The sequence below is a fragment of the Toxorhynchites rutilus genome, chromosome 3 (assembly GCF_029784135.1).
Source record: "Toxorhynchites rutilus septentrionalis strain SRP chromosome 3, ASM2978413v1, whole genome shotgun sequence".
Classification (NCBI taxonomy): Eukaryota; Metazoa; Arthropoda; class Insecta; order Diptera; family Culicidae; genus Toxorhynchites; species Toxorhynchites rutilus.
In genome coordinates this window covers 132,727,349-132,743,842 of record NC_073746.1, presented here as the reverse complement: position 1 = coordinate 132,743,842, position 16,494 = coordinate 132,727,349, and the positions used below count along the sequence as shown (strand labels likewise).

Genomic DNA, 16,494 nt, shown 5'->3' with positions numbered 1-16,494 from the left:
TTCTTTAAGCGTGATTCATTCTGCTTTGGATCATTTCATACAAATTTCATACAAAAGATAAAGTGTCCAAGAGTTATATGATTGCTATCTATTGACTTGAAAAATTGTTTCAATAGCTTAATAATAGCTTCGAAAACAGGTTATTGAAATCATTCGTATCCGTATGTAGCGCGCCCTCTTGGAAACCCATTAATCTTATTGGAATGTGAGATGGGGAAGCTCATACTCACGTTTATGCATTATGCTGTACTCTTCCAATTAATTTCGTTTTTGCAGGCCGAACTGAAAAATTTTCAGTCGAGTTAACTCTCTTTTACAGTAATGTTTTTGAATCCGGACGCTTTTTAATCCGGGCACTTTGTATTACATTCAATATCATATCACAGCCATAACATTTTTTTCATGTTGAATTTATGCGATTAATAGTTACTAATATAGTTACTGATAGTTACTTGATAGTTACTAATCAATCGTATTAATTCAACATGCATAAAATGTTGTGGCTGCGGTATGATATTAAATGTAACGCAAAGTGTCCGGATTCAAATAAATTACTGTATACTTACTTCGATGTTATTCGTTTCTCTCTCAGGCTAAGCTACGAATATAATAAAGAGGGTGGGGTTTACATTTTATACTTTTATGGTTTATAATATGATGCTTCCTTTGCTTTCGTTCATTTCTTACTCTACTCTCGCACCGTGAGGACTCGTTTGTGTGGGACCAAGCACACAGCTCGTTAGTCTTTCGGTGGTAAGGCACCACGAAAGCAGCTCGGATAAGTGCACCAGCCGCGAGGAGTGTGACCACATCGCTATCGACCGGGAACTTTGCGTGAAATTCGTCGCTATCAGAAGTCGACCGAATTGCTGATCCGCCATCTACCTTTGCAGCATTTGATTCGTGGAATTGCTCAGGACTTCAAAACCGATTTGCGCTTTCAAAGTTCCGCGGTTATGACGCTGCAGGAGGCCTATTCGAAGATACCAATCTGTGTGCTATCCATGCAAAACGCGTCACATCATGCCCAAGGACATCCAGCTGGCCCATCGTATCCGTGGAGAGCGTGCTATATTAGCTTAGCATATAATCAACGGCCCTTTTCAGGGCTCCAAAAAAAAAAAAAAAAAAAGTTTTTTGCAAGCCGAACTGAAATGAGCATTTAGCGAAAATCGTGGTGTCAATGATAATTCGATACCGATAGGGGCCATGGATATTGGATTTGATAATGAAGAATATGAAACACATGACATTATGTAGTGAATATTTCCCCATATCGAAGAAATCACTTTGATGAAACTGCGTTATAAAATTATTTGTGTACGAATGCCGCAATCGATAGGCGACTCTAATTTGCGCTGGGTTATTTCCTCGGAGGACTCGATTCCTCCTTTGAGCAATAATAATCTCTTTCTGGCAAAACGAAGTGGTATGAATCACATTATTCGAAAGATAAAATGAAGATGTTTTCTGCCAATTTTCTTCAACCTCCAAACATCTCTTTCTCCCGTTTGTCGTTTTTGCGTTCGCTAATCCTTTCTCACAACACACATTTCTCACTTGAGAAATTGTTGAGTAAACATTGTTTGCTAGTGCGCGTAGAGCGGGAATTCCTCAAGATTCATTGCACCTCTAATAAATTGCCGAAAGACGTGGTCTTACATTGATCACACTTGATTGAAAAATCCAAAACGAAATGTATTTGGTCGCAGCATTATATGAGTAAGAAGCAAATGATTACTCGAATATTACATGATTTTGGCGATGTGAAAATTTTTCCGTTTTTCATGTTATGCATCCAACATTGGATACGAAAATTATCTACTGATGGGGGAAAATAATAGAAGCTTTCCTGTCAATTGCGATTGATTGAAAAATCACAAAACCAAATGTATTTGGTTGCAGTGTTGTATGGATAGAAAACATTAAAATAAACTCTTTCGCATGAATGTATTTTTCAATTCCCAGGGGAACTGGTAGATTATTTTTCAGCAACGAGGATTCCGCGCGTGTATGTGTGTGTGTCGGCTGCTCCGATGTTTCAAGCGGAACCGTGGCATCACTCTCCTCCTGATGGATTCCCTTCTGGCCTAAGGTGTACAAACAGGCTCTTGGTAACACCGTTCATCAGCGCTTTCATGATAAACGAAGTGACCTTCATCACAACAGCGACAACATGCTCCAGTCGCTGTTCAATTATAACTGAGTGGGTTTACGAGCGGCGCTCGCTTATATACCGATTGGTGATTTCAATAGCCTATTTTGAAAGCAATTTTAAGGCTATTGAAACAAGTTTTTGGATGAAAAAGTAACAAGTATATGACGCGTAGACATTTTATCTTTCGAATGAAGTGTTCATCATACCATTTCGTTCAGTTGTTTAAGAGCTATTAACGCTCAAAATCTCGGTCTCCGGCGTAACGCTTTCGTTTTCGAAACTTTGATTTTACACCCCGGTATAGAAATGAAAGACGTAGTCCTACGTCAAAAAGTATAACAGCACACGTGTATACCTTGTTAGCGAATGCCTTATAGCAATGAGATTTATATTCTGCAACCTCGAAACCTCGTCTATGAAACTATATGGAAAAACTTGCGCAAAATCTGTTTGCAAGGCCGTGGATATCGAAAAAGAAAGTCAACGGAGAGAATCGATCAAAACAGATAGGTTCTATTGAAAAGTTAGGCGTGAATTGTCTCCGGCAGATAATTTTGGCATTCATTCGAACACGCGAAAGATCTTTGAAGTTGTGGCGCGACTCAGCAGCTGCCTTTACAGTGGGATGTCGTAGAAAGTTAAGAGAGTAGGCTGATAAGTAATGTACACATATTTGTAGACGAAAAAAATCGAGATGCACGCTTGGTGACATGTGGAGACAGTATATCTCGTCCACACGCCTGCGTGTTTTGAAGGCGTTGCTTTCATTCAGTTTGTTTTGAGTAGTGGAAGTATGAATTCGTTTTCTGATGTTATGTCAACCTGAATTGAACAACGTGAATTAAAATCTTTAACTGCTGCTCCGAATTCTCCCGACTTTGCGCCCTGTGATTTCTATTTTTTTCCTCTATTCTAAAGGTTGTGTCACATCAAATTGCATCACGGAAAAAACGCTGTAGAAATTCGCCCAGTAGACCGATCCTTTTGAAAATTTTAGACAGTAAAATAAAAACTATTAAACAACTTTTGGCATTTTCTTTTTATTCATACTTCGAGCCCAAGCCCGTATGCTCGCACCTTCCTCTTTACCCCGTCCATAAGGTTCTGTACAACGTCAGGTTGTAGTTTTTTTTTAACAGAAATCCATTTCTTGAAGTCCGCCTCCTATTTGACAACTTTTGGGTTCTTCCGGAGGGCCTGCTTCATAATCGCCCAATATTTCTCTATTGGGCGAAGCTCCGGCGCGTTGGGCGTTTTCATTTCCTTTGGCACGAAGGTGACCCCGTTGGCTTCGTACCACTCCAACACGTCCTTTGAATAGTGGCACGAAGCGAGATCCGGCCAGAAGATGGTCGGACCCTCGTGCTGCTTCAATAGTGGTAGTAAGCGCTTCTGTAGGCACTCCTTAAGGTAAACCTGCCCGTTTACCGTGCCGGTCATTACGAAGGGGGCGCTCCGCTTTCCGCAAGAGCAGATTGCTTGCCACATCATGTACTTTTTGGCAAACTTGGATAGTTTCTGCTTGCGAATCTCCTCCGGAACGCTGAATTTGTCCTCTGCGGAGAAGAACAACAGGCCCGGCAGCTGACGAAAGTCCACTTTGACGTAGGTTTCGTCGTCCATTACCAGGCAATGCGGCTTCGTCAGCATTTCGGTGTACAGCTTCCGGGCTCGCGTCTTCCCCACTATGTTTTGCCTTTCGTCGCGGTTAGGAGCCTTCTGAACCTTGTATGTACGCAGGCCCTCCCGCTGCTTGGTCCGCTGGACGAATGAACTTGACAAATTCAGCTTATTGGCGACATCCCGAACCGAACTTCTCGGATCACGTCTAAACTGCTTAACTACGCGCTTGTGATCTTTTTCACTGACGGAGCATCCATTTTTGCCGTTCTTTACCTTCCGGTCGATGGTTAGGTTCTCGAAGTATCGTTTTAGTACTCTGCTGACCCGATGTCCCGATGTGACAATTCCGGATTCTCGAAATGAGTGCGCAGGATTAATTCACGACGCTCTTTTTCGTTCGACGACATTTTTCCAAATTTACGAAAAATTGACAGTGAAGCATGGCCAACGTGATCTATACACTCTTATCTGATTATAAGCGAAAGCTGAAGATATAATTTCTAAAAATTAAATTTCTACAGCGTTTTTTCCGTGATGCAACGCAGAGGACAAATTCGAAGGACGTGTTGGAGTGGTACGAAGCCAATGGGGTCACCTTCGTGCGAAAGGAAATGAACCCGCCCAACGCGCCGGAGCTTCGCCCAATAGAGAAATATTGGGCGATTATGAAGCAGGCCCTCCGGAAGAACCCAAAAGTTGTCAAATCGGAGGTGGACTTCAAGGGAAAATGGATTTCTGTTCAAAAAAAACCTACAACCTGACGTTGTACAGAACCTTATGGACGGGGTAAAGAGGAAGGTGCGAGCATACGAGCTTGGGCTCGAAGTATGAATAAAAAGAAAATACCAAAAGTTGTTTAATAGTTTTTATTTTACTGTCTAAAATTTTCAAAAGGATCGTTCTACTGGGCGAATTTCTACAGCGTTTTTTCCGTGATGCAATTTGATGTGACACACCCTTTATCCCCTTAAGAAAAGTTGAGCTCATACATATCAACTGCATGTCTTCCAATCGGCATGTTGCCTTGGATAATATAAATTCTATATTTTACTTTTTTAATATGTATCACAATGCTGCAGTTTTAGTTACTTCGAAAAATTCACGGATACAGTAATACTATAAATACATTCCGTTCGTAGTTCATAGCACTAGGCTGGGTTGGCCGCTAGGCTCAAATGTCAAATTCCTGTGCTATTGAAAGGTCATTGACAAATTTTGACCACGGCTGTGGGGGATTTGCGGTCAATTCAGACAAATTTGCGTACCATGGAAGTGAGTATGATATAGATGCCAACCGGAAATTTGGCTTGTGTTGCTAAAATAATAATGTTATGAGCAAATAAACAATATACTATTCACAATAAATAACAATGGATTGAAGCGTATACTTAATACTTTAAACGAATAACTTACCATTGTGCAATATACTCCAGTAGATGATCGTGATGCAAATCGATACGATCAGGGTGATATTGTGCATCATCCAGTAGATTTTGAAGGTAGCCGGCATTTCCTCGCAGTCACAAATTTTGTCTGGAAAATAGATTTCAATTACTCATTGTTGCATTTCAGTAGAACAACGTGGTGGTAAAGCGGTAAAGCTAATTTAATCGTCTATCGCATAGACATTATGTAAATAAATATACTAGAAACCGGTTCGTCGTCTGTTCACGTTCAAACTTTCACATGTACAGAACGAAAGATGTTCAATTTTCCCAAGCCGGAGAATTTAAATGAAATGAGCTCATCTTGTTACGGAATCAGGACATCTGGAGATAATTCCGAGAGCAAACGGATGGCGATTCAAATAATGCTTGTTTTGTGTTTTACGTATCGTTTTTACGAGTCTGTTGGTATCATGAAATCACCGAAGAGAGCCATTCATTTGCATCTGAACTTGGGGGGTCGCTGTTCGATCCGAGTTATTCTCACAGTGCTTTGTTTCGCTGATTGGCGACCCCGGTGATAAATTGCTACACGGTTTGAGTGCTAAGTAAACATGGTGAACTTGAGCAAGCTCTTAGATAATCAATCAGCTTCAAGGCGAGTCCGATGCTCATCGTACTTTGGGTCAAGTTGTCGTCCCAACGTTGTGGCGACTGTAGTTGTCATTTCACCATGGAGTCTTTGTCGAAATCTCCGCTCTTATTTCGATTTATGTTGATTTGTCAAATGCATCGATATACACATCACATATCCCAATCTTACAATGGTGTTGCGTCCGTCTTTATTCTATTAACATTTATCAGCTCATTGTGTAATCAGGTTCAATCTTGACAAATCAATTCAAGACAAAGAAAATCATAATTAAATTTCAATTGTTCTATTTATAGTTTTAGGAGAACAATGAAATTCTAATCTTATCAAATGTAGATATAAACCCTACATTGTATGATTTTAGATTTCCACAGAAAAAGTAACGTAGTTAATTCTACCAAACCCATTTGCGTTGTTTATCCATCCATGTGCATTTAACGGTAGTGAATACCGTAGTAGGTTTCATAAGGTTTAGGCGCGGAAGAAAGACCAACAACTTCCGACAGCAACCTATTAAGAGCGGAAGTGGAAACATTTCCGTGTCATACAATCGAACCATCCAACCGTGGACGATCGTGCAAGAACATTCATAGACGTTTTTGTTAAGGTAAACAGAGCAGGTTTTAAATTAATGCACAATCTGTAAATACAGCTTACCGGTTCATCAAATGAAATTGATTCCTTCGACGAAGAAATACAGAAGCGTGTTTCGGTTGTTTGTTTCCATGTGCAGATTTTCATTTCATTGATAATTGAATCAAGAATTTTCTATTCGATCCTCGATCGAAAGACTTTGATATTAGTTGTATTAGTTCATTTTGAGCGAACATGAACCACCGGTCAATCATGCCACGATCCGACCACAATTTCGGTTATTCATCATTCACAATCATCAGCCATTTTGGTTTTAGCACATGGCATTTAAACTGAATATTTTATAGTTTGGTATCCTAACATGTATGGGCAGCGTTTCCAGCCATGTAGCGAAAAACCAAAAACTGCGATCGTTATAACACACTATACTATTTCGAAGTACAATGATTAGGTGGTTCGACAAGTGCATCAAAAAAGTATTAAATGCCGTTGATTTTGATATTGATGAGGATGGCATCGTCGCCCGTTGAATATTAGTTGGTGCAAAACAGTTTCTCCACCTAAGTAAGTGTACTAAATATATGTTCACCAGTTATTTGATCTATTGTGGTGGATATATTTTTCGTTAGAATGTATTGAATTCATTCTCGTTAGTAATATTTTGGAAGATAAATGTCTTATGTCATGTATCATGTTTATTATTCTAAGTAAATCGTTAATTGTTACAATAAAAGCATGTCACAGTAGCAGATTCATATACACGATTTGGAGACGAATATCGTTTGTTTGTGAACATCGCTTTATGTCTAAATCTTGACTTAGCCATAAAAGAAAGAGAATTCCAGTCGTAAAAAAATCACTGTAAGCCCGCTGTAAAGTAGCCGTTGATTAGCTAAGCATGATAGATCCAGCTATCCCTTTAGCTGGATCTATCATGCTTAGCTAGGTGAGCTAGGATTTCATTTATACCTTAATCGATCATAATAGTCAAAATACTATTATGACTAATATTACACATTTTCGTTAGTGGTTGCTTCCCCTATTTTGAACATTGTAATAGTTAAATTGAACAACGTGTGGGGAACACGACGAGTTTTCATTCCAACGTTTCCTAGTATATCTTCACTACTTCCACAACATGTGCTCAAGCATTGGCATACAGCAAAATCACATCATCAAGCCAACGAATGTATTGCATGCGTGTAAAAATTTGGAATGAGAGAAATTTCTTGTCGAACCAGTCGATTCCATCAAGTAGTACGCAATAACTAGACAAATCTCGAAGGATACGTTAAAGCTATAAAGACTTTATGTAAATCGATGCACTTCAATCGAGATAAGCCGGAAATAATCTTGACAGTCTTGATGGATTCGACGAAAACTGACGAGATTTTACATAAGGAGGAACAATATCTCTCCACGGGGATTTTGGGTGGCGATTTATACATGGCATGAGAAAGAGTTTGTGCAACCGTAAAGATAGCTTTCACATCTTTTAAAACTAAAAAGCATCCGGGGTCTTTTCCATATTTTGTGCCCAAATGTGTCTAAAATATTTTACGCTTAAGCAGACTGTTCATACATGCAAGGAATCCAAATAATGAACCATGAAAACAGATGAACCAGAAAACAGATTTGCTGGATTGGTCTGCTCGTTCCCTGAAGTTAATTTCGGTAAAATGTTTGTGAGTCGTAGTTCGTGGGATTTACGCCGAGGAACAGCAATATGCTACTGTGCATGAGCCCAAAATAGCGATCTCGAAGGCATGGAAAAATATCGAGAAATCTGTTCTGCGAATTTTGGTAAACAGTAAGGTAAATGATTTTGGTTTGTCCGGTCGAAAATATGATCATGGTTTGTCCACTTTCTTGAATGCTGTAATTCAGCGCAACTGTGTCAAATCAGGTATTCGAATGTTTTAAAACATTTAAATAAAATTGTCTTTTTCATGATTTACAGTAGTTCTTCTTCTTCTTCTTCTTCAATGGCACTAACGTTCCTAGAGGAACTTCGCCGTCTCAACGTAGTATTACTTGCGTCATTTTTATTAGTACTTAGTTGAGATTTCTATGCCAAATAACACGCCTTGAATGCATTCTGAGTGGCAAGCTCTAGAATACGCGTGATCACAGTGCAAGTCGGAGGAAATTTCTTTGACGAAAAATTCCCCCGACCAGAACGGGAATCGAACCCGAACACCCGGCATGTTAGTTATGACGCTAACCACTCGGCCACGGGAGCACTATTTACAGTAGTTATAAAGTATATTTTTACGGATTCACATGTTTTGAAGGTTTATAAAATCCACCTTCTATTGGTGTCAATGCACCCCTCATTTGAGCTAACTTTTAATCAATTACCAGATGATTATTTGGCACGTATTCAGACCTTTTCTGGATTATAACACTTATAAATATTGTAAACATCATGCTTGCACACCATTTGTATCAAATTTACATAGCTAAACCATGTAATAAACGCATTTCGATGACCTCAATTCTGATCATGAGTTATCCGATTCACTAATGTTGTTTTGTCCACATGATTTCTATGGCAACCGCTTGGCGCGCTGTAGTTTGTTTATTGTGTCCTTCGCCCATAGCAGAAATAAAGTTTTTCTGTGTTGATTTTGTTGAGGTGAACACTTTTAAAATGCCCAAGAAAAGGCAATATTCTGAAAAAAGCCCAAATTATGAATGAATCAATATGATGACAGTAAACTCATGCAATGAAAAATGCAACATCTACTTGAGAATTCGATTTTTTTCATTCAAAAATGGTGATTTCTAAAACCGGATATGATCATTTTTTGGACAAACCATGATCAGAGGTGGACAAATCATGATCATAATTTCTCTTTGAGGACAATTCAAATTTAATATTTATCTAAACTTCCCTTAACTCCAACTTGTTTCTAACAATTTCGGGATGCTTAAGATGTGCTTTCTTCATGATATACCAATTTTTTCATGAGAACAAGCTCCGGCGAATGCGGTGGGCTTATTTTTTTGGCACAAAATTCACATTGTTGGCGTTGTACTAGATCAGACCAAAATAAAATTGAACCTGTGTGAGGTGCAGGGTTGCCAATAATATTTTTGAAAAACTGAAAGATTGCTCTTAAAAACTGGAAGAAAACTGGATCCTGTAAAACCCTTTTATTTTAAGTAGATCGGCGTTAATTTATTTAAAATTATTTTTTTTATCCATTTGCATGAGAAATAGTTTTTCCTTCGAAGCTTCATGTAGATCAAAATACAAAATACTACAAAATTGTGAAATAAACAATGTGTTAATCATAATTTTCTTTTAAATTTTTAAATTTAAATTTTAAATTTAAATTTCTAACCACTCAAATATTACTGATATACATTTTTGATCTCGCATTTATTGCTTCAAGCCCATAAAATCGCTTCGCTTTATGGACTTCATGTCCATAAAATCGCTGATAAGAAAATCGTCGCTAAACTGCTCGACAATGTGATTAATTGAGATTATATACGGATGGATACGATTTTTGATTATAGATAACTGCATCAAACCCAACCTCAATCCTCTGTTCTTTTTCTTCTGACATTTCTGTAGAGTTTCTTTTGACCATTTTCATTGCTATCTTTTTCACACTCACGAAAAATGTAAAATAAAAGAAATCTATAATTCAATGCGCGGTGCCTAACCATACCTTCGATGAAATGTTTTCGCGTGGTTTGTTTCAACTCCCATCCGTTAACACTAGAATAGAGACATGTGGAAATTACAGCAAATAGAAGCTGAAATAGAATACGCAAAACTGTCAAACTGACGTCTCCGTGCAAAGATTATGCAGTGATCTATGTTTAGGGCAAGACGGGTCTATGGTACTAGGTGAGGCCGTTTCGTCACTAAGTTGGTTAGGGGAGCGGTATATGAAAACAGTACGGAAGAAAGCAGAAGGGGAATTATTTGCTTGAAGCGTGAAAGAGACAGACTGATCACGAGCGAGCTTCTGCACTAGCGTATTGTGTTTTGTTTACAAACAAAGCACAGTACACAGTAGAGACACGACCGCTTATACTTATGACAGACATACAGCTGTACTTGCGTTGTACTTCGAAAATTGTATGTCTGTCACCATGTACAGCGCTAGAACTATGCAAGCAACTCGGTACAATCGCTGTACCTGTACCGACCTGTTTTACCGTTGTACATAGCTACTGTTGTACTGTGCGCAGCGCCATAGACGGTTAGTGGTGGGTAGCATGAACAAGCAGAATCAAATCACTTGATAAACGTTCTTTTCATTGACTTTCTTTTAAGTTAATAACTCAGATTGGAAACCTTTTTTGTTGTGTTTGATAGTTTAGACACTAAATAAAAACCTTTTTCATTGAAATATGTGGTGGAAATTGGAAAAAATATCTGATTGTCAGTTTGACATACGGTACAATGTACAACCAAAGTATGTCTGTCATGGTACGATGGTACCTGTACAACGCTGTACACGTACAACGCAAGTACAGCTGTATGTCTGTCCCTGGTATTAGAGCGTAGGACTACGCAATCTTTTTTCTTTTGAAATTTGATGGTTTATCATTTCGGATAATATTTGCGAATACGTCGAAATAACTCTTTAGTAAAAAGTTCCGGGGACCCTGAAAATGTTTAATGACTTGCGTTGTTTTGTAGACTCATTTCGAGAAGCAACGATAATTTTTTGCCCTTGCGAGAACAATACGCTATGGTCATATGTCGCAATTCGTTTCTTTATATCAATGCACGCATTGCACTGAATATTAACGAGTGGCATCTTCCGTGCATCGCCATCGAAGACGAATGAACTCTCTGAGTTTCAAGTGTCTATGATTTAAAAGAAGAAGAAGAAGAAGTGCATCGCCATTCAACAAGCATCAAACACGCGTCTAACAGATGCATACAGTTGCAGTGCTAAAAATGAAACATCGCAAGAATGACCGTTTATGAAAAATCGTTTCTCGGCACTCGGTCGATACCGTCAACAAAGTTTCTAAGTTCTATGTTTTGCGCAATGAAAACAAGCTACACACAAAAAAAAACAAACACTGATGTTTAGAAGCGACCTAAAATCATTTGTACTCTTCTCTTTTTTCGCCTGCTTTGCCATGCCTCGGATGGTTGTGTTAATTACAATGCCAGATGCACTTCAAGTGAAATATTCACTAGCGTTCACAGCTCGAAGGGATACATTAAACACAAAACGAGCAGAATAAGCGACCTTTGTTGTTTCGGGCACAGAAATATTCTGAGAATTTTCCTCAGAGGAGATGCAATACTTATACGCTAGCGACAGCTTACACGCTATGCAAGGGTGGAGTTTACTTCGCAATTTTTTTTCTTTTCGCTATCCCCCTTCGTTGTTTCTGTTCTAGCGGCTGCATAAGTTACCCGTTATTGACAGCTCTGTTCGGGAAAGCACACAAATGGACAGAACAAATGTATGGAAAAATGGGAATGCTTCCATTTTTCATCAATTTCAACCATATACAGACTATGGGATTGTAATGTATAGCATATCAAAAAAAAATCTTTATTTCATAAAAAAGTGACCTGTTTTCTGATTTGGCAGTCCTACGTAGTTCTACGTCAAACATTTAAAATTGGAGGCGATATACATACATCTAAGACACGTTACTTGTATGATGTGTATAACTGGCATATGCATATGAAATTGGAGGCCATATACATGTATATTGAGTATATGATGCAATATAAACGATAATTATACGATTTATTATTTTCTAGGATGTATGTTTATCGCCTCCACGTTTGCATGTATGAGCTGGCTAGGCGCGTCATATACATGCAATTTATATTAATACTTGTATGTTTGTGAATATAATCCTCAAAATAAAATAATTACACTAAACCTTCATTTCAAATAACTTATGCAGTTACCAAATCACGCAATAAACATCAAGAATTGCTGGGAATCTCTTATCAATATTTGTTCAAATTTAAAAATGTGCTTAACTCCAGTTTTGTTGACAACTTTTATGCATTCAATTAAATCGTACGATAAATCATATATAAACATAAACATTCCCACCTTTCATCCTTCATTAAACACCTCGTACTAGAAATCTGTCAGTATGCATACACTCTCCTACGAAACATAGTGGAAAAAAATATATTCGTCGATGTAAACAAGCAGTGAAAAAGGAGACACTTTTCGACGAGTGATTTGTATGAAGTTCCACTGCCGTGCTTATAGCGAATTCGTTTTTAAAACTGAGTCAGTGCCAAACTGACTCTGTAATAAAAAAACGTTTTCAGTTTCACGAATGCGTTGGTTTGTTGGTGTACGTTATATAGTCTGATTTGTTTATATTTACGACGGCAAAGTACAGTGTCGATGTCTGGTGGTGATATTAGTGCTTGGGAGGTAAATTGTTCTCCATCAGATCAGAAGGGCCAAGTGCAGTGTAAACATATAAAAGTTTGAATGAAAATTTGTACTTCATATTGTTCGATTACCTAACACATGTAGTTCTGACACTCACTTAACCATTTGTCGATGCATTTCCTGTTTGTTCCACAAATAATTACTATTATAATATAAAATCATCATTAGACACAGTTTTCGTTCAATATGTTTCTGCGATATTGGAAAAATCCTCTTATTTAATCACATAAAATAAATATTCGATACGTTAAAGTAAATTTCATTCATAATTTTGATTTTGAAATTTATTCCACCTGAATATCCATCATTATTTTCACCTCCCAATGAAAGCACACGTAGCTTAATGCCGTCTACTCGAATATACTCTTCAAAATCAGAATCCGAATTGGATTACGCTTCCAATAATACAAAAGCAAAAGCAGCAGGTTTTCCATTTTCATAGTCTTTATTTTTAGATTTTCCAAAATAATATTCGGAACTTGACAGTTCAGTATAGTTGTATTGGTGAACCCGAGTGCCAACCCGTGAAACATCTCAGTGCGAAACTAACAGTTTTCGGGGCGAACTAGTGCGACACTGAGTGCGAAACTGAGTGAATAAAAAAACGTTTTGACAGCAGTTAGTGCGGCACTGGGGTTGAAACTGAACAAAAACGAATTCGCTATTATATACCAGTTCATTCAATATCGACATCGTTCTCGGACAATTGACGAAACGGTAAAATTCTTTGAGGAAGATAAGATAAGTACTGCAAATTCATAATAGTGACAGCAAATTAGGATATCGTTGCGAAGTGTGAAGGAATCGACAGTGTAAGTCGAGGAAGAGGCTTTTCTAAACAGATGTTTTCATTTTACCTATTGAATATACAATTCCAATTCCACTGAGAAAAAAGTGAATTCAGTTACAATTGAAATAAAAATATTTGCGAAACAACTAAATTACATAGAAATCGATTTTATTTCGATTTTACGATGGAAATATCGATGCAATCGAGCCTACAAGGATGTGGCATCCTTCTACTTATATTGTGTTGCCACCTGATGATATTCAATCGATGTCTGAACGTCTCGCGCAGGAAGTGTGTCGTTTGTCTCAAAATTCGGATCAAACTCCTCCAGCAGATCGTAATCGCTAGATAATTTCTAGTGTTGCAATCGGAAATGGCGGATGAAATTGCAGGGTCAAGCTTTGGGTGACGAAGTTTGCATTCGCTAATCAGATCGATTTTGCAGAATGCTTCCTCGCCGTCCAAGCCTATGTAATCTTTAGCAATGTCTGTGAATGTGCAAGCTGATCTTGCTCTTTTGTTGGCATTTCCGCTTGAACATTCCGGAGTAACTTCAAACAACTGACTTCAGAATAAGAGAAACTCTGTCTCAATGAGAAAATCACACACTTCTCAGGATATTGAAAATGAACAGTCACAACATTCTTGACAATTCAATGGCAATGAATAAATGTGAATGAATTCTCATGATTCGAACTTTGGAGAAAGCTCAGATAGAACAGAATGAATATGAATGAACACATCAGTAAATTTTTTTGACGTCGAATGAATGATAGCAGTATCGCCAAGCAAAATAAACGCGTTACACTGATAAAAATGTATTTTCAATATTACTTGATAATCTCGATAATTTCAAGCCCTGGTTGATATGTCCAATTACAGGTCAGAATCGCCTCTAATGCGACGCTTAGTGGTGTCTCGGGATGTCCATTTAGGGACAAATCACTGTATTAGAATTCTAGAATATGCTTTTATTAGATCCCACAATATTATTCCAATTCTAAAATGAGCACATTCTATACCAAAGCAACACTACCCATGTATGACTTTGGTTTTGAAATTATCAAATTTTGGTATTGATAAGATATGTATCCCCATTTTTTACATATCTTTTAACCTAATGCAATCAGTAACTCGAAATTTTAAATCTTGTGACTTGGTACCCTCTGGCTTGACTCCAACCAAATAAGGAATCATACAAAAAAGGTTAGGAAGTTGGACATGCGTTTGTGTGCGTAGATTTGAAATGAGAAACTTTGTTGAAAGATGAAATCATGAAAATCGATTATTTGCCATGACGAACATAGATTCGATTGAACAAAAACTTTAATTTCCGCCAGGCAACATCGCAGATGCGATTTTTTATGTTTTTAATGTTTTATGTCGAATATCTCCAATTTCTATGTTTGTATGAACATTTCCGAATCTAATCGGGGAAGCCACATACAGAAAAATCAATAATAACGAGAATCTTTAATATCTTCGCTCGAACGCAAATAAACATTCCTATTCTATTCTAGAAATTACATTGCTTAAATATTTGATCAATGTATTGGAAGCATCAACCCTTTGCGGTCGTATTAAATTTGAACATAGGTATCGTAATGGTCGTAATTATTTTTACTTGCAAAAGCAGTGATGTATTACTTTGTGAGATTATATGCAGAATATTCATAACTTGTGAGATTATGAGAGATGAACATGATTAATTTTTTTGTTGACTTCAGATAACTATTTACTAAACATGGGTTTCAATGTGTTACTTTCATATAAAGATTATGTGTAAACATTTTTCTTCGTGTGATATCTTTCGAAGCAGTCCCTAAAATGCAGCCCTGGTTTTCGTATATATCACAAAAATAATTAGTTTGGTGTCTTCCGCCTTTAATCTTTCTGTTTGAATATACAGAATAATGTTCTTTACATCTACAATTGCCGCAATGTATAAAATTTTGCATTAAACCTTTCCTCAAGCATGGGTAACAACTTTTGTTTATACTGAGTACTGTTATTTATTATTCATAGCACCGTGTTGATTCGTGAACAAGTTCACTAGACATTAAAATTCGTTTATAAAAAGTGTGAACCGATAAATTGTTGCGCAAAGTATAAGATTAGTATAGTTCTTTGCTGTGGTGGCTGAGAGCAGACACACGACCCCAAAGAGTTAAACTAAGAATAATTAAAACAGTAACCTCAAAGACGATAATCCTTCAAGCATGCCCTACCGGTTTCATGTTCTTCAACTTTTACTAAACATCAGAGTTCATCTCGGGCAATCGAGGCGTATTTATGGTACCTCGTTCGGTACCGCCCAATTCCAATACCTCATCATAGCGAGATGTATTTTAGTAGATTACTCTTCATCGCTTCTTTCTGCTCAATTCGACCTTGAACTTGACTTGTTTTTATACATTAATTTCAGCCGAGCTCCTGCCATTGTTGTGATTTTTGCGCATCGGTAAGTCAGATGATGATCGTGCTTTTCTTGTGTCTGGTTTCTTGTGGGTTTTCCTGCTTTTTGTATGATATTTCTTCGCTTGCAAACTTCCATGCTTAATTAATATTAATTGCTGGCGTAAACATTTCCAGTCCAGAGATTGCCTATTTATCTAGGTGTGCGCAGGTACATGGTGTATTCGAAGTTTGAGGGATTTCGCGTTTATGGGATTGGCTGTACTCTCACAGAAATTCATTCTTTTATCTAAAACCGAACATTTTAGAAATGGTAGTTTTTTTCATTGAAGGCAGTGCACTCGGCTACAAAACATTCAGGCATCGGGAATATTAAAGGCATATTGAGATGAAAATGTTTTTTTCCATTTTTGTTGAGATGTTCAATTAGCTAATATTTCCACATCTACAATGTTCGA

General features: G+C 37.7%; 1 protein-coding gene across 2 annotated transcripts in view; it reads right to left on the bottom strand.

Moving 5' to 3' along the window:
• Positions 1-16,494, bottom strand: part of LOC129777195 (protein rolling stone-like) — a 109,015-nt gene that overhangs the window by 24,436 nt on the left and 68,085 nt on the right. For both annotated transcript variants that reach the window (XM_055783321.1, XM_055783322.1), the window contains exon 4: positions 5,195-5,314. In XM_055783321.1, the coding sequence (XP_055639296.1) occupies positions 5,195-5,314 (120 nt within the window). The remainder of the gene's footprint in view (positions 1-5,194; positions 5,315-16,494) is intronic.